We start from the raw sequence: 22996 nt of genomic DNA on the forward strand, positions 1-22996 counted from the left end.
CATTAATCTACAATTGCATGAAGAACATTATGTTTACTAGGCTCTCCCCTATACCAGGTCCCCCCGACAAACCCCCTTACAGTCACTGTCCATCAGCATAGCAAAATGTTGTATAATCACTACTTGTCTTCTCTGTGTTGTACAGCCCTTCCCTTTCTCCCCCCCATTATGCATGCTAATCATAATATCCCCTTTCTTCTTCTCCCCCCTTATCCCTCCCTTTCCACCCATCCTCCCCAGTCCCTTTCCCTTTGGTACCTGTTAGGCCATTCTTGGGTTCTGTGATTCTGCTGCTGTTTTGTTCCTTCAGTTTTTCCTTTGTTCTTATACTCCACAGATGAGTGAAATCATTTGGCATTTCTCTTTCTCTGCTTGCCTTATTTCACTGAGCATAATACCGTCTAGCTTCATCCATGTTGTTGCAAATGGTAGGATTTGTTTTCTTCTTATGGCTGAATAATATTCCATTGTGTATATGTACAACATCTTCTTTATCCATTTATCTACTGATGGACACTTAGGTTGCTTCCAATTCTTGGCTATTGTAAATAGTGCTGCGATAAACACAGGGGTGCATCTGTCTTTTTCAAACTTGAGTGCTGCATTCTTAGGGTAAATTCCTAGGAGTGGAATTCCTGGGTCAAATGGTAAGTCCATTTTGAGCGTTTTGAGGAACCTCCATACTGCTTTCCAGAATGGTTGAACTAATTTACATTCCCACCAGCAGTGTAGGAGGGTTCCCCTTTCTCCACAGCCTCGCCAACATTTGTTGTTGTTTGTCTTTTGGATGGCAGCCATCCTTACTGGTGTGAGGTGATACCTCATTGTGGTTTTAATTTGCATTTCTCTGATAATTAACGATGTGGAGCATCTTTTCATGTGTCTGTTGGCCATCTGTATTTCTGTGTTGGAGAACTGTCTGTTCAGTTCCTCTGCCCATTTTTTAATTGGATTATTTGTTTTATGTTTGTTGAGGTGGGTGAGCTCTTTATATATTTTGGATGTCAAGCCTTTATCGGATCTGTTATTTACAAATATATTCTCCCATACCGTATGGTACCTTTTTGTTCTATTGATGGTGTCTTTTGCTGTACAGAAGCTTTTCAGCTTAATATAGTCCCACTTGTTCATTTTTGCTTTTGTTTTCCTTGCCTGGGAAGATATGTTCAAGAAGAGGTCACTCATGCTTATGTCTAAGAGGTTTTTGCCTATGTTTTTTCCTAAGAGTTTTATGGTTTCATGACTTACATTCAGATCTTTGATCCATTTAGAATTTACTTTTGTGTATGGGGTTAGACAATGGTCCAGTTTCATTCTCCTACATGTAGCTGTCCAGTTTTGCCAGCACCATCTGTTGAAGAGACTGTCATTTCGCCATTGTATGTCCATGGCTCCTTTATCAAATATTAATTGACCATATATGTTTGGGTTAATTTCTGGAGTCTCTAATATGTTCCACTGGTCTGTGGCTCTGTTCTTGTGCCAGTACCAAATTGTCTTGATTACTGTGGCTTTGTAGTAGAGCTTGAAGTTGGGGAGTGAGATCCCCCCTACTTTATTCTTCTTTCACAGGATTGCTTTGGCTATTCGGGGTCCTTGGTGTTTCCATATGTATTTTTGAACTATTTGTTCCAGTTTGTTGAAGAATGTTGCTGGTAATTTGATAGGGATTGCATCAAATCTGTATATTGCTTTGGGCAGGATGGCCATTTTGACGATATTAATTCTTCCTAGCCATGAGCATGGGATGAGTTTCCATTTGTTAGTGTCCCCTTTAATTTCTCTTAAGAGTGACTTGTAGTTTTCAGGGTATAGGTCTTTCACTTCTTTGGTTAGGTTTATTCCTGGGTATTTTATTCTTTTTGATGCAATTGTGAATGGAGTTGTTTTCCTTCTATTGGTTCATTGTTAGTGTATAGGAAAGCCACAGATTTCTGTGTGTTAATTTTGTGTCCTGCAACTTTGCTCTATTCTGATACCAGTTCTAGTAGTTTTGGAGTGGAGTCTTTAGGGTTTTTTTATGTACAATATCATGTCATCTGCAAATACTGACAGTTTAACTTCTTCTTTACCAATCTGGATTCCTTGTATTTCTTTGTTTTGTCTGATTGCTGTGGCTAGGACCTCTAGTACTTTGTTACATAACAGTGGGGAGAGTGGGCATCCCTGTCTTGTTCCCGATCTCAGAGGAAAAGCTTTCAGCTTCTTGCTGTTCAGTATAATGTTGGCTGTGGGTTTATCATATATGGCCTTTATTATGTTAAAGTACTTGCCCTCTATACCCATTTTGCTGAGGGTTTTTGTCATGAATGGATGTTGAATTTGTCAAATGCTTTTTCAGCATCTATGGAGATGATCATGTGGTTTTTGTCTTTCTTTTTGTTGATGTGGTGGATGATGTTGATGGACTTTCGAATGTTGTACCATCCTTGCATCCCTGGGATGAATCCCACTTGGTCATGGTGTATGATCCTTTTGATATACTTTTGTTTCCGGTTTGCTAATGTTTTGTTAAGTATTTTTGCATCTACATTCATCAGGGATATTGTTCTGTAATTTTCTTTTTTGCTGGTGTCTTTGCCTGGTTTTGGTATTAGGGTAATGTTGGCTTCATAGAATGAGTTTGTGAGTATTCCCTCCTCTTCTACTTTTTGGAAAACTTTAAGGAGAATGGGTATTATGTCTTCTCTGTGTGTCTGATAAAATTCTGAGGTAAATCCGTCTGGCCCGGGTGTTTTGTTCTTGGTTAGTTTTTTGATTACCATTTCAATTTCTTTGCTTGTAATTGGTTTGTTTAACTTTTGTGTTTCTTCCTTGGTCAGTCTTGGAAGGTTGTATTTTTCTAGGAAGTTGTCCATTTCTTCTAGGTGTTCCAGTTTGTTGGCATATAGGTTTTCATAGTAGTCTTTAATAATTCTTTGTATTTCTGTGGAGTCTGTCTTGATTTTTCCATTCTCATTTGTGATTCTGTTGATTTGTGTTGATTCTCTTTTTCTCTTAATAAGTTTGGCTAGAGGCTTATCTATTTTGTTTATTTTCTCAAAGAACCAGCTCTTGGTTTCATTGCTTTTTGCTATTGCTTTATTCTTCTCAATTTTGTTTATTTCTTCTCTGATCTTTATTATGTCCCTCCTTCTGCTGACCTTAGGCCTCATTTGTTCTTCTTTTTCAATTTCGATAATTGTGATGTTAGACTGTTCATTTGGGATTGTTCTTCCTTCTTTAAGTGTGCCTGGATTGCTATATACTTTCCTCTTAAGACTGCTTTTGCTGAGTCCCACAGAAGTTGGGGCTTTGTGTTGTTGTTGTCATTTGTTTCCATATATCCCTTGATCTCTATTTTAATTTGTCCATTGATCCATTGATTATTTAGGAGCATGTTGTTAAGCCTCCATATGTTTGTGAGCCTTTTTGTTTTCTTTGTAGAATTTATTCCTTGTTTTATACCTTTGTGGTCTGAAAAGTTGGTTGGTAGAATTTCAATATTTTGGAATTTACTGAGGCTCTTTTTGTGGGCTAGTATGTGGTCTATTCTGGAGAATGTTCCATGTGCACTTGAGAAGAATATATATCCTGTTGCTTTTGGATGTAGAGTTCTATAGATGTCTATTAAGTTCATCTTTTCTACTGTGTTGTTCAGTGCCTCCATGTCCTTACTTATTTTCTGCCCGGTGGATCTATCCTTTGGGGTGAGTGGCGTGCTGAAGTCTCCTAAAATGAATGCATTGCAGTCTATTTCCCCCTTTAGTTCTGTTAGTATTTGTTTCACATATGCTGGTGCTCCTGTGTTGGGTGCATATATATGTAGAATGGTTATATCCTCTTGTTGGACTGAGCCCTTTATCATTATGTAGTATCCTTCTTTATCTCTTGTTACTTTCTTTGTTTTGAAGTCTGTTTTGTCTGATATTAGTACTGCAACCCCTGCTTTCTTCTCTCTGTTGTTTGCCTGAAATATGTTCTTCCATCCCTTGACTTTTAGTCTGTGCATGTCTTTGGGTTCTGTTTCATTGCATTAAATATATCATGCCATGCTCAAAAAAGCATATAGATGGGTCTTGCTTTTTTATCCATTCTGTTACTCTGTGTCTTTTGAGTGCTACATTCAGTCCATTTACATTTAGGGTGACTATTGAAAGATATGTACTTATTGCTATTGCAGGCTTTAAATTCGTGGTTACCAAAGGTTCAAGGTTTGTCTCTTTAGTATCTTCCTGCCTAACTTAGCTCGCTTATTGAGCTGTTATATACACGGTCTGATAATTCTTTATTTCTCTCCCTTCTTATTCCTCCTCCTCCATTCTTCATATGTTGGGTGTTTTGTTCTGTGCTCTTTTTTTAGGAGTGCTCCCATCTAGAGCAGTCCCTGTAAGATGCCCTGTAGAGGTGGTTTGTGGGAGGCAAATTCCCTCAACTTTTGCTTGTCTCAGAATTGTTTAATCCCTCCTTCATATTTAAATGGTAATCGTGCTGGATACAGTATCCTTGGTTCAAGGCCCTTCTGTTTCATTGCATTAAATATATCATGCCATTCTCTTCCGACCCATAAGGTTTCTGTTGAGAAGTCTGATGATAGCCTGATGGGTTTTCCTTTGTAGGTGACCTTTTTTCTCTCCCTGGCTGCTTTTTATACTCTGTCCTTGTCTTTGATCTTTGCCATTTTAATTATTATGTGTCTTGGTGTTGTCCTCTTGGGTCCCTTGTGTTGGGAGTTCCATGGACTTCCATGGTCTGAGAGACTATTTCCTCCCCCAGTTTGGGGAAGTTTTCAGCAGTTATTTCTTCAAATACACTTTCTGTCCCTTTTTCTTTCTCTTCTTCTTGTACTCCTATAATGTGAATATTGTTCCATTTGGATTGGTCACACCGTTCTCTTAATATTGTTTCATTCCTGGAGATCCTTTTATCTCTCTCTGCATCAGCTTCTATGCGTTCCTGTTTCCTGGTTTCTATTCCATCAATGGCCTCTTGCATCTTATCCATTCTGCTTATAAATTCTTCCAGAGTTTGTTTCACTTCTGTAATCTCCTTCCTGGCATCTGTGGTCTCCGTCTGGACTTCATTCCATATCTCTTGCATATTTCTCTGCATCTCTGTCAGCATGTTTATGATTTTTATTTTGAATTCTTTTTCAGGAAGACTAGTTAGGTCTGTCTCCTTCTCAGGTGTTGACTCTGTGATCTTTGTCTGCCTGTAATTTTGCCTTTTCATGGTGATAGCGACAGTTTGCAGAGCTGGGACGAGTGACGGCTGGAAGAACTTTCCTTCTTGTTGGTTTGTGGCCCTCCTCTCCTGGGAGAACAGCGACCTCTAGTGGCTTGTGCTGGGCAGCTGCGCACAGACAGGGCTTCTGCTTCCTGCCCGGCTGCTATGGAGTTTATCTCCGCTGTTGCTGTGGGCATGGCTTGCCTCGGGCTGCTTTTCCACTATGGTGGAGCCGTGTTGGAGGGGGAGTGGCCGGGAGGCTATTTATCTCTGTGAGGGGCCTCCGTGCGTCCTGCTGCCCAGGGGGTTAGAGTGCCCAGAGATCCCCAGATTCCCTGCTGCCAGACTAAGTGTCGTGGGACGCTTCCGTCCGGTTTTGGGGTCTCTGTCCCTTTAAGACTTCCAAAAAAGCACTCGCAACCCCTTCGCGAGGTGTTAGGTTCTCGCAGGTGTGGATGTGGTCTGGGTGTTGTCCTGTGTCCTCTGGTGTCTATTCTAGGAAGAGTTGTCTGTGTTATATTTTCATAAATATATGAAATTTCATAAATATATTTCATAAATATATGTGGTTTTGTTAGGAGATTTCAGCTGCTCTACTCACGTCACCATCTTGGCTCCACCTCGTTTGGTCTTTATTTTTAAAGCTCTTAGGTGAGATAAAACTTACTTGGTTTTGGCCATTTGAATTAATAAATTGCACTAGCTAATCAACTAAGTGCACCTTTATTTAAATTATTTTGATGCTGAATGAAAATTTCTGAGATTTTGTTGTCATTCTTCTCCCTCTCTTCTTTTTACCCTTCCCTCTTCATCCACTTCAACTACTAGACTCTTTCTAGTTAGATGTATTGGGTGTCAAGTGTGCGGGGAGCACTGTTTTAGCCCTTTAAAAGGATTAATTCTGCCAACCAGCACAACTCCAGGTAAGTGCTGTATTTTACAGACCAGGACACTGAAACCCTGAGAGGTGACCTTGCCCAAGCTTAGTTCAGTTGTGCAGGGGATTAGCTCTGCTGGTGCCTTTGCACACTGTGTGATGAATACTCGTGATTTATGATATGGATGAAACCAAGTGAGTTTCTCGTTATCTAGATTTACTTGATAGCCAAAGAAAAGTGCACTTTTACTTCATCCAACCTCATTTAAACCCGTTTAAAAATAAACATTCTCTAAATATTTTTTAGTGTGTGCTGATTGCTTTCATTTAGTAATACACCAAGAAATAAAATTTATCTATTTATTTTTTATTTGTATATATTTTTATTGAAGTATAGTTGACAGACAACAGGATATTGAAGTATATAACACAGTGATTCAATAGGTACACACATTATTAAATCCTCACTCCATCTAGTGTAGTTATTAACTGTCACCATAGGAAGATGTTATAGAGCCGTTTGACTATACTCTGCATACTGCACTTCAGTCCCCGTGACCAACTTATATTATGAGTGAGTTTTTGTGCCTCTTTATCCCCCTTACCCACCCTACCACTCACCTGAGCCCCTCCCACATCATAATCACCAGTCACTTCTCAGTGTCTCTGAGTCTACTGCTGTTTTGTTCATTGTGTTTTGTTTTGCTTTTAGGTTCCACATATAAGTGAAATCATATGGTATTTGTCTTTCTCTGCCTGGCTAATTTCACTTAGCATAATACCATCTAGGTCCTTCCATGTTGTCACAAATGGCAGGATTTATTTCTTTTTTATGGCTGAATAATATTCCATTGTGTATATGTACCACCTCTTCTTTATTCATTCATCTATTGATGGACACTTTGTTTGCTTTCATATCTTGACTATTGTACATAACGTGACAATAAACAAAGGGGTGCATATATTTTTTCAAATCAGGTATTTTGCTTTTTTTGTGTAAATTCCTAGGAGTGGAGTTACTGGGTCATATGGTATTTCTATGTTCAGTTTTTTGAGGAACCTCCATACTGCTTTCCATAGTGGCTAGACCAGCTTACATTCCCACCAATAGTGTAGGAGGGTTCCCTTTTCTCCACTTATTATTTCTCATCTTTTGGATAGTGGCCATCTGACTGGTGTGAAGTGATATCTTCTTGTGGTTTTGATTTGCGTTTTCCTGATGACTAGTGATGTGGGGTGGCCTTTCATGTGCCTGTTGACTATTTGTATGTCTTCTTTGGAGAAGTGTCTGTTTAGGTCTTCTGCCCATTTCTTATACAGGGTGTTTGGGTTATACTGGTGTTGAGTTGTATGACTTCTTTATGTATTTTGGATGTTAACCCCTTGTTGGATAAATTGTTTATGAATATATTCTTCCATACTGTAGGATGCCTTTTTGTTTTCTTGATGGTATCCTTTGTTGTACAGAAGCTTTTCAGTTTGATGTAGTTTCACTTGTTCATTTTTGCTTTTGTTTCCCTTGCCCAGGGAGATGTGTTTAAAAAAAATTGCTCATGCTTATGTTCAAGAGATGTTTGCCTATGTTTTCTTCTAAGAGTTTTATAGTTTTATGTCTCACATTTAGGTCTTTAATCCATTTTGAGTTTACTTTTGTGTATGGAGTTAGACAGTGATCCTGTTTCATTCTGTTGTATGTAGCTGTCCAGTTTTCCCAACACTAGTTATTGAAGGGACTTTCTTTTTCCTATTGTGTATTCATTGCTCCTTTATCATATATTAATTGATCATATATGTATGGGTTTATATGTGGGCTCTTTTTTCTGCTCCATTGATCCATGGGTCTGTTTTTTTTTTTTTTTTTGCCAGTACCATACTGTTTTGATTACTGTAGCTTTGTAGTATAGTTTAAAGACAGGGAGTATAATTCCCCCAGGTTTGTTCTTCATTCTCAGGATGGTTTTGACTGTTTGGGTCTTTTTTGGTCACATATAAATTTTAGGATTATTTCCTCTAGTTCCTTGAAAAATGCTCTTGGTATTTTGATAAGGATTGCATTGAATCTGTAAATTATTTAGGCAAGATAGCAATTTTCACAATATTAATTCTTCCTTCCAAGGAGCATGGGATAGCTTTCCATTTATTTGTGTCTTCCTTAATTTTTCTCATCAGTTGTACAGTTTTCAGAGTACACATATTTCACCTCCTTGGTTAGGTTTATGCTTTTTGATGCAATTGTAAATGGAATTGTTTTCCTGAGTTCTCTGTCTGCCAGTTCATTGTGAGTATATAGGAATGCAAGAGATTTATGGGCATTAATTTTGTATCTTGTAACTTTTCTGAATCCATTCACTAGTTTAAATAGTTTTTCATTGGCAGAAATAAAGTTAAGAAATAACCCAAACTCAGTTATTGAGTATATAAGCAAGATTACACAACTACTGTAAGCAATACTATTTGGAAATAGTGGAAGACTATTTTTGTTTAGGGTTATCTAAAGGATATAAAATAATAATAATAGGAAGCAACAGAATATAATAACACAAACCAGGATATATGATGATAGCAATTCTATTGGTTGCACTTTGATAGATGAGCACTGTTGAATACAGTTCAGTCCCATGTACCTGTGGCTTCGTATGATATTTGTTGTCATCTGAAAATGATTTAAGTAAAAAAAGTATGTCCAAATTTTCTCTTTGGGGGAAAATTTTAAATTATGTTTCTCAGAGAATCCTATGGTTTTCCTCACATGTGAACTAAATATAAGTAATAAGGAATTACATAATTGCTTTGTGGTAATGCAAAAATTTAAACAAAGTTGATGCCTAAGAAATGTATTCTCAGAAAAATGAGCAAGTCTAGAAAATTTGGTTAGAGTACATGGCTGAATTTGCGTAATGTAAGCACTAAAGACACTACACAGATCAAGAAAATAAATCTGAAATACTGTTGGAAATGTTATAGCTATATATTTGATTCACTGTTAACAAAGTTTTACTTGACTTTAAAAAAAAGCTTGAAAGTTATGAGATGGCAAAGTGGGGGATGAAGAATGATAAGGTAATATTACCTGAATCTTGTAAATATTTATGTAGTGTGAATATTAGCTTACTTTCCAGCCTTTCTTACATTTGCTGGCCACCCTCTGTGATTTCAGATAGCTGGTAAAAAATATCTCTAAAACTAAGTAGAGAAGGAACAGTATAATGTTGGAAGGGAGGCCCCTAAAGATTTCCTCAAATATATCTTAAGCATGTATCTGAGAGATTGTTATCACATGTCTCTGCTCTCTGGAGGCTACAATATATGACAGCATGCAGTCCAAACAAATATAAATCTGCCTAGAAGTTACAATAAAAGTAGTATAAAGATTGAGAGACACCAGGAGAGCTTTTTTGACTTAATATTTTTACTAGTTTCAATGACCACATTGCCTGAAATGAATCAAGTTGGATATTACTATGTTTGTACTGTAAATTCTCCTGTTCAGTTTAATATGTTAAACCAACACCCACTGAAGTCTTTGTCATATCAAAATTGGCTTTTCTTCTGAAAAGGGAAGAAAATGAAGAAAGGGCTACAGAAAAAGGGAAATGGGTCGAGGAAGAGTAAGTCCTAGAGGTAAATTTTGCCTTCTGAAGTCTGTTCCCAAATGTTAATTTCTCCATGATCACTGTATTTAATTTTGTGTCCTGCCCTTTCCTCCCACATCCCTATTTTCATCCCTTTAAACTGATCTGCTTTCTTTTGTAGCATTTATTGCCCCATAATAGATTATAAAATTTGCGTTTATTTTATGTTTATTACTTATAGTTTGTTTCTGCCAGCTAAAATGTAAGCTGTATGAGGTCAGGGATATTTATCTGTTTTGTTCATTGATATGTTAAAAGTACTTAGAAAAGTGCCTGGGGCATAATAGGTGCTCAGATACTTGTGACATAAGTCCTTTCCCATGGGGGTGGGGTGGGGTGAGGTGGGAAGAATAATTAAAGAGGGATCCAAAGTTCCTAATGTAAAGAAGGAATCCTAAATCTTCAAATAATTCATTAGAATTCAGTGTGAAATTTTTAGGAAAAGATGATTATTTCCTTCCATGTACTACTTTTTAATTTATATTTCAGCCTCTTTCCAGTGAGCATGCGGGGCTGGTCATTTCAGGAAGTAAAGCTTAGAAGATAAGGAAGCTTATTTTATTAAAAGGAGAGAAAGGAAAGAAGGAATGCATTGACTAAGGGCTGGGGAATTTCTAGGGAAATGGCCATTTCTCTTTTATGCAGAGGGAGTGTGTATTCTGTTTGTACTTCATTTTGTTTAACAGTTGTTATGAATTGGTGAGTGTTTCTGAGAAACTGAGTTTATTACAGAAATTTATGTCATTTGATTTATCCCAGTTGGAAGAGAGTCGGACACAGTGAGAGCAGTAATTAATTTATATTTCATTAAACTTTATATTTTATTAGAATGCCCTTAAGCAGAGGTTTCAAAATTCCAACTGCTGATTCTAAAATATGTTCTAAACTGCTGAAACATATATAGTACTAATGATCATACTACTTCCCATGTCAACATATTTAAGAAATCAGAGCGATATATATGATGTGAAATTCTTCTCCCTTTTGCTGTTTCCCAGGAAAATGTTAGTGACAAAATGAGAAAAATCAGGCTATTTATATCCCTTAAATAAGCAATTCCATTTCTAGTAATTCTGTTTTCACATAGAAATAAAATTATTTGCTACAAAGATACTCATACTCATCACAACCCTGTTTATTACTTGTGAAAAACAAGCCATCCAAATATCAACTGAAACTTCAATATGTCCATACACTGCAATCTTCTGCAGTCAAGGTAGAGAAATATATTTATTAACATGAAAAGAAGTTCATCAAATATTAAGTGAAAAGTGTGTGATCTGCTGTGTGTTGATACACAAATATGTTCAAGCATAAACAACTTGAATATAAAGTAGGAATAGTTATCTCAGGGTAGTGGAGGATTTTTTTTAAGTTTCTTCTTTCCTTTGCTTTGTATTGTTATAGTATCAAAAATTAGAATTTGTAGGATATATAATGGCATTTATCAAAACATGGCAGTGTTTGTACGTAACTTTGGGATATTCTTTGACTTTTGGTAAAAGACTTGAGGTTTTGAAGATGAATTCCTTTCATTTAATAGCTGTGTCTGTTCAGCAAAAGGGAGAAGAATTTCACATCATATATATCGCTCTGGTTTCTTAAATATGTTGACATGGGAAGTAGTATGATCATTAGTAATATATATGTTTCAGCAGTTTAGAACATATTTTTGCACTCTTTATTGCTTTACAATTTTGGAAGGTGGGTTATATTATTGCTCCCATTTTATAAAAGAGGGGTTTTAATGCTCATGTGCTTTATGAGATTTGTCCAAGTTTGTTCAACTAGTAGTTCTGGGCTCTGCAATTCAGATCTCCATGCTGACTGAAATGCTGTTTTTCTCACAGGTGCTATTATGTGTATACCATTGCCTGTGGCAAATAATGGTATAATTTAAGATTATCTACACCCCATCTAGACCTAAAACATACTACCATTTGGAATTTTTCCCTTGAGCAGACACGGGTATTATAGCCATGGCAGTAGCTGTGTAAGGAGCTATTCGAGTTACTGTGTTTAAAGTTCACCTTAAGGGCCAATTTCTCTTGTATTCTAGCAGGGCGCAGGGAGCTAGATGAATTGGATTGAATTAAGTCAGAGACTGATATCCACATATTTTTGTGAATTTAACATTGGAAAAGATATCTGGGAACTTGTAAGTTCTCTTTTACAGTTGGCAATATTTTGAACAATGGATTTCCCCTCCTCTTTGGGCACTTCTTCGAGAAAAATAATCAAAATCCTTCCAGTCTGTCTATTATCATGATAACTGTTAAAAGTGATAACTATAATTTCCTTTGATTTAATGCTGTGTATATTTTGAGCTACTACATTTAATAAACTCTGGATATATTGGAAGATTTTGTCAGTCCATTTGCCATCTCAAACTTCAGAATTTTAAAATAGAGCTGTTGAACTTACCCACAGTCCACCTTCAACAGTCTTTCCCCTACTGGTGGCAACATCCTTCCAGGTGCTCAGGCCAGAACCACAGTGTCATCCGTGGTCCTTTCCTTTGCTCACGATCAGTATCAATCCATCAGCAAATTGTGTTAAATCTGCCTTCACATCTGGATTCAGACCACCTCTCCACTGTTCTGACTGTGAATCAGCTCACCAGCACTTCTCACCTGAGTGTTGTCAGTAGCCTCCTAACTAGTCTCCTGGCTCTGTCCTGGGTCCTTTTGGTCCATTTAGTGCAACAGCGGGATTGATCCCTTTAACCTATGCCAGTTGGTCTCACTGCCCATGTCACAAGTGAGAAAACCATCCATCTTTTGCAAGTAAATGCCAGAGTCATCTCAATGACCAGCAGGCCCCTCCTTACAGCTCCTGTGCCCCCCACTGTGTGCCAGCCACACTGGCCTTTGCTCTTCCTCCAACACCCATGCTGCTTCCCTGAGCCTTTGCACATGCTCTTCCCTTTGCCCAGAACACACTTCCCCAGACTGCCCATGACTCACTTTCAGAGCTTATTCAGTCTTTACTCAGTTGCCAGCTTCTCAGTGAGGCTTCCTGGCTGTTGTACATGCATTCCCTCCCCTCCCTAACTGGCTTTATTTTTCTCCAAACCACTCTGTTATATGTCACTTACTAGTTTTATGCCTTGTCTGTCTCCCCTTCTAGAATACATATGTTCCAAGAAGTCAGGTATTTTTGTTTATTTTGCTAAAAGCTCTATCCTTAAATGCCTGGAACAATACCTGGCACATATAGGCCCTCAACGAACATTTGCAGACTGTTTGTTAAACCAAAAGTTACTTCTTGATTATATTTAATCTCAGTTATTTTACTGGGCATTAGGGTACTATATAAATGTTAGTCTTGCTAAAATATACTTACATTATACCATTTTAAATTGGGGAAAGGGATGTGAAATAATTTCTTCTTAATCACTAGACTTTTAGGTACGTGATACTGATTTAAACAAACTTGCTGAAACAAATCCTATTTCAGATATAAATCCATTGTTTATCCAATCATTGTGGATATAGTAGCTCTTCTTTTATTTCAACTTATTCCCCCATCTGTCTCTTGTTTTTGTCTTCTAGAAAAGAGGCACAGTTAGATGAAGAAGGACAGTTTCTCGTCAGAATAATATATGATGATTCTAAAACTTACGATTTGGTTGCCGCTGCCAGTAAAGTCCTCAGTAAGTTGAATGTAAATTTCCTTCCTTGCCTAAGTTACACCTTGAAGCCCAAAGGAAAGCATATTGAGATCATACTGTATAATTATGTAAGCTGTGCTCTGAACAACCTTGGTGGGGAGGATATTCACATAGTAATGTTAGGCTTAGGCTATTCTGAGTCTTACTTTTCTTTTTAAAAGCCTTTTAGAGAATGGAGGTGCTCTCTGCTCCGTCCTACAGAAAGTCATATGTTGGGGAAGGAGAAATAACTTATTGATAATTAATATAATAATAACTTCAGTTATGTTGTAACAATGTAATAATTATAAAAGTATGGTAAGCAGAATATGTTATCCCTATCTTTTTGCAGTCACAAGCTTTGTTAGCTATTGGTAAAAGAAACAGGAAACAGATCTGCATGGGGGAAAGCTCATGCAAAGAACACAAAGTTCAAAAAAAGCTTCATGGGAAAGAAGTTGTTCTCAAAGTAGTATCCTTTATTCTCATGGTGCTTAATTTATAACTAGACTACAGTTTGGATATGATTGTAGGAAGCTTTTTAGCTTTGCCAAATATAATTAGAAGAGGAATACTATCTGCTGCAGAATGCAAGAATTATAAAAACAGAATGGTATATTGTTAATAATAAGAAAAATATCCAGTTTCATTGGCAATCAAAATTGAAACAAATATGAAATAATTTTTTCATGTAAATTTGGTAATTTGTAAAAATTAAATATCAAGTATAGTCAAAAGTAGACTTAAAGGGGAAATCATCATCAAAGTCTTTTAAAAAATGTTCAAACTCTGCAGGAATTTTTCCTAAAGAAATTATTAGATTTACTTGCATTAAGATTTATGTATGTTTTCATCAAAAATTGAAAAAAGCCTACATTTTTAGTAAGAGGGGATTGGTTAAATAAATTATTGAATCCTTTTGTTGAATAAGATAGCAATTAAAATCGGTATTACAGGTAATTAAACATTTTATGAAACATTAATAGTTGAATATTTAAAAAGCACATATTACGACACATACTATATGTAAACAACTTATTAAATATACATATATATAACGAAAAGCATTTTTTGTACTAAGACATTGTTACATGCATTCCTGCATTCTTGATGGTTTTCAAGGTTTTTCTGTATTTTTCAGAAGAAAATAGGTAATATATTGTGTGTTTCAAAAAGCTCAAAATTAAGTAGTTTGTTGTGGAAACTGAGAAACTTATTGTTTTGTTTATAAGTACAAATTTACACTGTTAGCATGCTAAAATGTTGTCTTCTTAGATGTTTTTGTATTGTCCTGGCCAGAATTTTTTCTGGTTGTCTGTGTCCACTCTGCACAAAAATTGAGGATACTTAAAATGTTTTTTATTATACACTCTTCTTCATTCTTCCCACTAATAATATTCTATCTTTAATGTATTTTATTGCTCTTCTCTCAAATCTATAAAATAGATCTCAATGCTGGAGAAATCCTCCAAATGTTTGGGAAGATGTTTTTTGTCTTTTGTCAAGAATCTGGTTATGATACAATCTTGCGCGTCCTGGGATCTAATGTCAGAGAATTTCTACAGGTAAGCAATTTGAGGTTTTGTAGATTAAAGTTGTGATGGTAGTTCTTAAGCATAGACTTTAGACTGCATTTATCCCACTAACTTGAGACTGTGTTGGTACTGAAATGGAATCATAGTGACTTTTTGTAATTCACATACAGTAGTAGTTATTGGATGGTCCTGAGTACATTTTATCACTTTGCTTTGTATTTTTTCTATAACTGTTGGTTGCTGACAATGAAGTTGTGGATTAATGATCTCTGAGAGCCTCAACATGGCCTATTGTGATCTCTTCAATTGTCTTTTTTTTTTTAATAGTTTATAGTGCTGGTAGTTGTGGTTATATGTTTACATATGTAACATAGCCTTACTTTCTCTTTAAGGCATTGTGATTTTATATACCAGAATTAAATAGTCGTGCAGTTTCTATTATGTTCTTCCCCCGCTGGGCTCATTGTTTGGGAGAAAGCCCCCTGGCTTTCAGGTGCTCTGCCACCAAAATAAATTTGAGAACCACTGCTGTGAGTTACATACTAATTAATCTCCTGTAAGAAGAAAAATAGGAGACCTTCTGAAGTCATTTTCAAGAGAAGTAAAAGAAATAATAGCTCCAAAGTCCTTTGTATTCTATTCCTGTTAAAATTACCTTAAAAGTTATTACTAGTAAATTGCACATTAGTTGAGAGACTATTTTTGGATCGACTATCCTATTTTAAGCTCAGGCACTTGTGAGACCCTCTTCTTGAAATGTGTTAACTTTGAAAATTATGTGGCTGTTTGTAAAGGAAATTTCTAAGCTGGCTGCTGAAAGCAGCCAGATCTTGCTGGAAAATGATGTCAGTGCAATACTAGCTGAACCGAAGCCCAGTTTTGACGGAATGTAAACTACTTTCAATCCAGCTGCATTATTGATTCAACAGCCAAAATAAGAACTTCAGTGTTTAATCAAAATGTCTGTTGTTTACATAGTGACATTTTTCTTATAAACTTAAAACAGCATTAAATCTAGATGGGAACCGGTTTGCAATCCCTGCCATGGATTTATCAAACTACTGGTGTCAAAAAAAGCTGCCACTTCCAAATGATATAGCTGCCACTAGATATTTAAATTAAACTTTAACAGGCTGTACTTAAGGAAATTATTTTAAATGCATTAAAGTTTTATATTTAAAGATATCTGGGGGTTTTGTATTTTTGAATACATCTTCCATTTTTTAAATACTTTTGTTGATGTCTGTCACATTATCAGCAAGATTTCAACTTTCAATTGCTGTCTTAATTTAAACCTTCTCTCTCAATGGCCACCTCTACATAACAAAACAACAATCCAAATGGTTTTACAAATCGTTGGATTTTTACTTTTTTAACCTTTTTGTGAACATCTGCTAAATTTGTAGTGCCACAGTAAGAGAGCAAGCAGCCTTTTGGTGTATTTCTCTATGCGCTAGAGCTCAGCCACCTAATAGAATAGCCACTAGCCATATGTGGCCACTAAGCTGTATGTGTCAATTATACACCAGATTTCAAAGACAGTGCGAAAAGAATATAAAATAGTTCACACATATTTTATATTGTTAGCATGTTGAAATGTTAATATTTTGGATGTACTGCATTTTATAAAATACACAGTTAGCATTAATTTCACCTGTTTGTGCTTTTCTAACATGGTTACTAGAAAATTTAACATCTATGTGTCTAGTATCTGTGGCTTGCTTTAGTGGCTTTTATTGCTTTTTATATTCACTAGACAACATTATTTTAAACAGTTCTAAGTTCTCTTTCTTCAAAGTCAATAGGCAGCTTTACATTAATGTTCTTTAATTACATGTAACTTTATTTTTCTTTTGGTGTAAGTGTGAAAAATGAAACTAGAGAGGTAGAATACTGTAAATTTTTCATCAGTATTTTACATTTTTGTCTAATTCTATTTTTTTTTCCAGGTTTTGAAATTGTGTATCTTAACAGCAAATTGAATGTATTGAAATACTGCTTTTCTTTAAAGTAGATATTTATATTATAATTAGGCTAATTACATAGAATTAAATAGACTTTTTACTATATAAGCTATTATAAAATAATTGATTTTCATAAATTGTTTCAAGATCCTAGGTCACATGTAAAGATTAAAATTTGTTTTTATGTAAATCAATAAAACATTCTTCAGGGTAGACTTCAACCCTTCACCAAAGAGTAAGACAAACTGGGCTTCATTTTGAAGAGATTTTAAAGAAAGACTTTTCTTTCATCCCCTGATTTTAATCAGTTTTCAAATTCTTAGAGTCTATTCCCTAAACACTTCATTTTGCGAATTCTACCATTTTTCTTTGTTTCCCCTACACTTCTGTGGGAATCTGCCTTTCCTAGATTTTGGTTGGTTTCTCTGCTTCTCTTCAGTGACTCCTCCAATGGCTTCTCCGTTCTGTATCTTCAGTGAATTTTTCTGAAATGCAGATGTATCTCATCATATCATTTTCTTGCTTCAGTGCTTCAGTGCTTCACAATTGCATATTGGAAAATGTAAGAAGTAATTTAACAGATTGAAAACAATTTATATCCCCTGTCCATCCTGCCTCTTCCTCTCCCCGAGCCCAGACGAACAGAACTTCTTCTAAAATCCCTGAGCTTTGTCCCTGGTCTTCCCTTTGTCTGCAGCACTGTTACTGATCCTTCTTCCCTAAGTAAATCCTGTCCATCCTGCTGGACACACTACTTCTTTCTCCTGGAAAGAAACTCTACTCCTTCCAATCCCCACCCTACCTAAGTCAAGGTAATCGGTGTTTCTACTGTTTTCATGGTATACTATTTCCCAGCCATAGTAGTTCTCACACTATATTTTCATTTCCTGTTTATTGGGCTGAAATGTAAACTTCATTAGGCCAGAAACCATGTATAATCTTTTAATGATAGTATCTCCATAGATATAATATGTGTATCTGAAGATGAATGAATATCTTTTTTTTTTTGAAAGAGGATTTGCTATTTGTAAAAAATAGGAAGCAAATACACCAATAGCACAAGATTAATTCTTTTATTAAGGATAACAAAAACCCATTTTGCATGAAACTGTATAACTTTACTTAGAGAGGAATTACAGAGTGACAACAGAAGAATACACATACACTTGATGAATTTCCTTTTCCTGTTTATTAATTTACAAGTTCTAGTAGTATTTGTATCTATCAAAATTTTTTAAATGTTCGTCCTAATATTTCCATGTGAAGCCCTCAGGTAACAATAAAATAGCTACTGACATCACAACATGGGAGACCGGCCCAGCATGCCTCAGGCAGGGCAGCCCTGACCCTCAGCGGGACTCCAAGGAGGACTTTCCCAGGCGCTGTCTCTCCCCAGCCTTTCAGTTGGGTGTATTACTAAGAATAGCTCTGTATTAAATATACATGTATATTTTTGTGTTTCTTGAAATAATTTTTAAACATATGAGTGCCAGGCACAGCATATAATAAGCAGTCAGTAGAGTCTTTAGATGTTAGAATTAGTTAATTCTTAAATACAAGCAATTTAAAAAATTTGGCTTCGGCTATTTTATCAGAAGAATACTTCTGTTCTTGTTCCTTTATAGAAATTTTATATTCAAGGACACACTGTCTATATATACATATATATATGTATATGTATATATATCTGTGTGTGTATATATATGATCTGTAGTTTAGTTCCAGAGAAAATATTGGTTCCTCACATGATTTTATCATTTCTTTTGATGTTGATTTAAATAATTTAACAATTTAAATGTAGACAGTTTTAATAATGGACAGTCCTCCTTTCAAAGGCTTTGCTGCCAGTATCAAATTCATGACCTTCTTATTCAATTACTGGTGTGCTTCTAAATTTAATTTAAAAAGTTTTCATCATGCTTATTTTGAATCTACCTCAAGACTAACAAAAATAGCTAAAAACTCTAAATGGATGCAGTAATAGAATATAAGAAACATTTTTAGAGGATACTGTTTAGAAACATTATTCTTCCCTCAGTATTATACAGTTTGGGATTAATTTTTTTTCAATTTCATGTGAAACCATCAGTTTGTGGACTATTGATAAAATTAGATGATCTTTGGAATTTGTTGTTATTTTTTAGTTGATTCAGTAAGTAAAAACATGATTGATCAAAAAGAGAGAAAAATAGGGAGAATTTTTTACTTTTATTTTTGGATTTTATACATTTTATCTGGATATTTTGTAAGATATCCATATTTTATCAGGTATGTATATTTTGTAAGATATTAAATAAGACGGTATTTCAAGAACTTTTTCTATATTCTGCCCCTTTCTTATTCTTAAATTAGGAATAAAATGTGTGCTGCCATAGTAAATTTCTGTCTGAAGCTTCTGGTGTATTTATTAAAACACTGAAGACAGTATACAGGATTTGAAAGCTCCATAAAAAGCAGCTAGTAAAGAATGTCCAATATGATGGTATTTCTACCTTAATCCATGCTCATCTCTACTTGCCAATGTCCTATTGCATTGTTGGGGATTGTATTTTCCAAAATTCATTGCGCTGATATCTCCCATCTCACAGGCTCTTCTGGTATTACCTCTCCCCCATCAAGAAGTGGAATTTCCCTTCCCTTGAGTCTGGGGTAGCTTTAGTGATTATTAGGCAAATGGAATATGGCAAAAGTAACATTCTGATACTTCTTAATGCTTGTTTGTAATAAGTCTTGAAGTTTCCACCTGAGTGTCTTGGAACAGTTGCTCTTCAGCCGCTCCTCTAGGATATCAGCTACATGAAATAAGAAGCCCAAGGCACATGGAGAGGTCATGTATCAGCCCTCAGACAACAGCTCCAGCTGATCTCCCAGCAAAGGGCCATCAACAACTGTGAGCCATCTGAGTGATCCATGTTGGGAAAACAGCCTGGTAGAGCATTCTAATGGCTCCAGCCCTGACTTCCATCTCCAACCCAAGAACTTCCTGAGTCCAGACACCCCACAGAACCATGAGAGATAATACTAAATTATTGTTTTAAGCCAGTAAGTTTTGGGGTGCTAGATATGCAGCAACAGATAATTGGAACAGAACTCTGTGTTTTGTTTTCTCTGTTTTTTTTATGTCTGTTAGCATGAATGTGTACACTTGGACACATATGTATGGGTCAGTCAAAAGCTGTGAGTAAGCCATGTCTGATGAGATAACACATGGCCTCTGAGAATAGAACTCAAGTCATTCTACAGCAGGGCTACCAATTCATTTTCAGAGGTATATTGTTATTGCATTATGTTACTTTACCGCCCCCAAAATTTCACAGAGGTAAGATGAAATTTAAAGGAGTATGAAAGGCAGCCAGTTTGACTACTAAAAAATAAATGAGCAATCTTAGAGACAAGTCAGGATTTAAATTATGAGCCTATTTAAATATGCATAGGAATTGCAGTTGAATAATCAAATAGATATTATGTCATAGTTCACTGGAAACACTAGCTCCTTCCACTCATTTTGGTATGATGGCAGTTTCACTCATTCACTCAATTCATGTACATGGGAGTACGGCTACCCACGCCTCTGTTTGGTCTGCAATGGGATTTTCTTCAATTTGTTTTGGCTCCAGGTTTTGGCTTCTAAAACAGAACATTGTGATTTGGCCAGCCCACCAGAAGCAATCTGGGATTGATGATGGATCTAAAATTCTTAAATGTTTGTGCAAAGTGTTATTTTGGGAAATATGAGGATTTTCCTAACAGCTGTGAAATTCTCATACTTCCCTAAATTATTTATAATATTTCTTAGAAAAAAAATGCACCATTCATTTTATTTTTAACTTCTGAATTTCAAAAGGAACTGTTTTCTCAACATCGAAAATGCCAGTTTCTGTAACTGCAATTTTAAAATTGACAAGTGAGGGCTTGGAAGAAAGATAAGTATTTTAGAATTATAAGACTGTTTTCTCTTTGAATGACATATATATTTCCACAATTTTACAAAACATTGATTGTCAAATGTAGTTATAAATAGGGTTTTTTAAAAATATGAATTTAAAAGTAGAATAAATATTTTACAGAGCTAATTTTATGACTCCTTTTTTTCTTTAATGAAAGTATTTATCTGGAGAGAATGGAATGATAACGATATGTAATTAAAAAAGAAAAAAAAAGGAAATGCTTTGTTTCATCCTCCTTCCTTTAAAAAAGGGAGAGGTTTGCAATGACTGATTTTGGAGATATCTTCCCTATCTAAACTTCAGCAATGTTCTTGGATAATGGAGAGAACTCCCTTCTTATCCAGTAGGATAAGGATTCTTGGAGACTGAAAAATTTTGCAAACTTTTAATGCAAGGTATTTCTCCACCCATTTAAATGGGTCATTTAGGAATTTTTAATTAGATGCTCTGCAAATAAGGAAATGAGGTAGTTAATTCCTGGAAACTTTGCCTTTGTAATTATGCATGAGCTTATTTTTGCTGTGCATATTACAAAGAGAAAAATCTGTGCTTAGTTTGAAACATTCTAAGATCTTTGAAAATGTGAAATTTCACAATATTTCTCAAAGGAATAATAAATTCTCTCTTTGTTTTCTAAATCGGTGGCATGTACAAAGTCTAGAACTCCAGGACAGTTTCCCAGGCTGCCAGTGCTAATTTTTCTTCTGTAAATGATAAATGCTAGGTGACAAGATGAACTGGATTTAACATTTGGCAGAATTCCTGAGTGGAAAAAAGTAATTTTGCTTGTCAAGAAAACAGGACAATGATATCAGAACACGAACAAATGAATAGAAAACCTCAAACTAACCTTTTGGCATCTTGAGGCAAAAGAGTTGAATGGAACTGCTCTCCATGCCTTTCTTGTTTTCTAATGTTATAAAGCGAAGCTGAATGAAGTAAAAGCATATTTGTGGTTTGCTTTATTGTTTCCTGGGAATCTACTGTGTTGAAATATATGTGTCCACATTATTTTTCTATGTCTCTTTTATGTATATACAGCTTTGTAATTGGCCATTTAGCTCTTTTCTGGGTATACCTGCTTCCATGGATATAAATAAAACAAAATGCCATTTTTAATATGAAACTCTAATTTCATATTAAGATACGTTGTTATGGCCATGTGTGTGAATAATTAGCTTTGTATATATGGTATAAATGTGGACAAAGTTTTCTCTTGGCTTTTATGATAGTCTTTTTTGTTTGTGGCCTTTGAGTTTGCTCTAAACAATTATACTCTATGAAGAAGACACATTGCTAGCAATACAAGTGTCTTCAAATCAAAATAATTTAATTTTTAATCATGAATTCCATTTCTCATAATAGACTGGCTGTGGTAATCACTTTAATTTTGAGAGACTATAACCAAGTGAAAGAAAAAAAGTAAAAAAAGGAAAACTGTAACTAAAGAAATCCCAAGAGTATTTTTTATGTCACATACCATCTAAAGAAAATCAATATTACGTTAAGTGGTGTTAAATCTTTTAAGCTTCTGGAAAATACTTTACTTGTCTATTTAATTAACTGTAAATTCAATAAAACAAAATCTCTGGAGAGTTGGTTACCACAAAGATTGAAAAGATGAATGTTGTAACAGTGTGTTTTGGTGTTCCATTTGCTTTGCAGTGATACATTGAAGTAATACTTTATCAAGTTTAATACCTTAGTATTATCAATACCTTTATTTAAAATAACATGGCTCTACTTTTAGGGTGTAGTGCCTATCTTTGTGTAACTTATGGCATAGTGTTCTTGGATCATCCTGGCCATCCCTGGCCTTTGTTAATATCAATGGGGTTGCTAATGTAAGTGGTGCCAATTATTATTGCCTCATGCCATCTGTTTAGCCACATACAGAAATGTGTTAATAATACAATATGACACAAGGTGAGAATAGAGATGAATATGAAAGTGAGTGTAGGAACACTGACATGATATATTTAAGTATTTTGTAAAGGAAAATGTTTTAAATTATTACAATACATATTTCAAGTTATTGTTTGACTCAATTTTTTTTCCGTGAAATGAGTCACAACAGTATCTGGGCCTGATTACATTAGGAAATTTCCTCAGAACAAGCTCAATTTTGACTTTGTGGGAAAATGGATATAAGTATAAAACTTTTTTGGTGATTTTTTTTCTTAC

At 35.4% G+C, this 22996-nt stretch overlaps 1 protein-coding gene across 3 annotated transcripts in view; it reads left to right on the forward strand.

The window, feature by feature from the left end:
* GUCY1B1 (guanylate cyclase 1 soluble subunit beta 1) overlaps positions 1-22996 on the forward strand; it is a 58617-nt gene that overhangs the window by 13269 nt on the left and 22352 nt on the right. For all 3 annotated transcript variants that reach the window (XM_057496973.1, XM_057496969.1, XM_036887796.2), the window contains exons 3-4: positions 13269-13369; positions 14813-14931. In XM_057496973.1, the coding sequence (XP_057352956.1) occupies positions 13319-13369; positions 14813-14931 (170 nt within the window). In that variant the 5' untranslated portion in view covers positions 13269-13318. The remainder of the gene's footprint in view (positions 1-13268; positions 13370-14812; positions 14932-22996) is intronic.

The sequence above is a fragment of the Manis pentadactyla genome, chromosome 1, assembly GCF_030020395.1.
Source record: "Manis pentadactyla isolate mManPen7 chromosome 1, mManPen7.hap1, whole genome shotgun sequence".
Taxonomy (NCBI): Eukaryota; Metazoa; Chordata; class Mammalia; order Pholidota; family Manidae; genus Manis; species Manis pentadactyla.